The 2006-nt window shown below is 34.8% G+C and overlaps 1 protein-coding gene across 1 annotated transcript; it reads right to left on the bottom strand.

Moving 5' to 3' along the window:
- Positions 1 to 2006, bottom strand: LOC130820900 (plasmodesmata-located protein 7). Its single transcript, XM_057686445.1, has 3 exons — positions 1216 to 2006; positions 345 to 458; positions 1 to 173 (listed from the first exon to the last, which is right to left on the bottom strand). The coding sequence occupies exons 1-3, from the start codon at positions 1937 to 1939 to the stop codon at positions 166 to 168; spliced, it is 846 nt and encodes a 281-aa protein (XP_057542428.1). The 5' UTR covers positions 1940 to 2006; the 3' UTR covers positions 1 to 165.

Below are 2006 nucleotides of genomic sequence, written 5' to 3'. Positions count from 1 at the left end.
ACAATAATATAAATAATCTCATATTTTAATTTAAGTTATAAATACATGAATATTGGATGGAAAGTTACCATTACGAAGAGAAAAAAAAAATAAGACTAACCCTGCAGGTAGTTGGTGTGAAAAGCAATAATTTTTAGGACGAACAATCTGAAATATTTTAATCATTTATTTACCTGAAAAAAAATGAAATATAATTATTATGAATAAAGAATGTTAAATATTTACTTTGTCCGATAAAAATTGCTCTACTAAATATAGAAGCTTATGTTATGAGACAAAAGGGAGTAATATATAATATTTTATTAATAAAAAAAAAAATTAAAAATGATAATAAAAGTACTTACTACTTCTAGCAAAGACTCGGCAAATGAAAGTGAGAAATATGATGGCGATGACAATAGCAGCTAATAATCCAATTATGAGAGCAAATGTTTTCACACCTCTGTTTTTGTCGGATCCTACAAGGAAATTAACAAGTTACTATGCAAGTTATTGCACTACAATGAATCCTACTCTCTAATCACCTCTTACAACCCTAAATACTTTAATTAACATAATATTTAAATTCTTACGTTTTTATTAGCAAATTTTAAGACATGAAAGGAGTAATACTCAAATAACTAGACATGAATTCTACCAATACAAATATTAATAGGAGTATACATAGGGGAAGAATTTATAGAAGAAATAGGTTTCTATTTTAGGAAATAATATGATGTACTGATTAATATATTTTATTTTTTTTTGAATTTGCACCACAAACTCAAATGGAGTTAGAATTTTTTTAATTTTATGGTACAAACTCAAAATAAAAAGAGAATAATTAATAGTTAAAATAACACTTCATTATAATTTAGAGGTCAAACCAAATATATAATTTTACTTAAAATATTCAACATTTTTTTACTCTTTTTCTAAGAAATAGTACTTCTATAATTTATGCATGGTGGGGCAAGAGCATTGGGATAACACCTAAATACATCTACATTCATCATTGTTTTTTTGGATTATGGCTTGTGCGAAGTGATTAGGTAAGAATCGAACTTAAAATCTAATTTACCTGAAAATACTGTACTTGATTCAAATCAGATAAAAACTGTATGACATTGATTCTATTTTTCATTCGTTCATAGAATATAGAATTACTAAAAAATTAAAACCATTATATTTGAGTGATTAATGAATAATACGTATAATTAATATAATTAAACTTACCATTAGTATAGGAATTAAAATATCCACGACCACCTCCAATAGTATACCTAACATAACATTTGCCCAAAAACATGTCTCCATACGCACTCATTGGACAAACCATCTTCACTTGTGTAACTGCTTCTTGCAAACAATCTTGACATTGTCCTCCACCCAAATCTCCTACACATTGCGCAATCACCGCCACATCTTTCGAACCACCGGCCCGATAAATTCCTCCAGCACCACCAACCACCCCATCCAACACCGCATCTCGACCCGCTACCTTATCTTGATACCCCGTAGGAGGCCCACATTTCTTAAACACCTCCGTCTTATCCTCGGCTCCGATGAACGTATCATTATCAAATTTGACGTAGCACCCTTGGAGTTGGATTGCGCCGCCGCATGTTCCCGGGCAGAGGGCTCCGAGTCGACTGACGGAGTATGCTACGCAGGTGGCGCAGTCCGGCATGGAGAGGTCGCCGCGGCATTGGTAAAGGCCGTAAACGACGTCGTTGGGTGAGGTACCAGCGACGGCGAAGTGGTTGTAGGACATGTAAGTGGCGGAGTTGACTAAGGAAGTGAGGAGGGAGTTGAGGTTGGAAGTGTAGGCGGTGTCGTCGGGGGAGTAGTGAAGTTGGGAGCAGCCGCCGTAGAAGAAGGAGTGGAGTGGAGAGGAGTGAGTGACGGTGGAGAGAGAAAGGATGAATGAGAGAAAAAATGTTGGAAGTGAAGGTGCCATATGTGAAAAATGTGAGTTTGGAATACTAAGGCAAGGAAAGTGATTGAGCAAATTAGGTTGTGTTGGA

This window comes from Amaranthus tricolor, chromosome 1 (assembly GCF_026212465.1).
Source record: "Amaranthus tricolor cultivar Red isolate AtriRed21 chromosome 1, ASM2621246v1, whole genome shotgun sequence".
In the NCBI taxonomy this organism is placed as follows: domain Eukaryota; kingdom Viridiplantae; phylum Streptophyta; class Magnoliopsida; order Caryophyllales; family Amaranthaceae; genus Amaranthus; species Amaranthus tricolor.
This window is presented reverse-complemented; position numbering and strand designations above follow the sequence as displayed.

Coding starts and splice junctions, on each gene's coding strand:
- LOC130820900 (XM_057686445.1), bottom strand. CDS start 1,939: ATGGCACCTTCACTTCCAACATTTTTTCTCTCATTCATCCTTTCTCTC. Junction 459..1,215: donor TTTTAATTCCTATACTAATG/GTAAGTTTAATT, acceptor ATTTCCTTGTAG/GATCCGACAAAAACAGAGGT.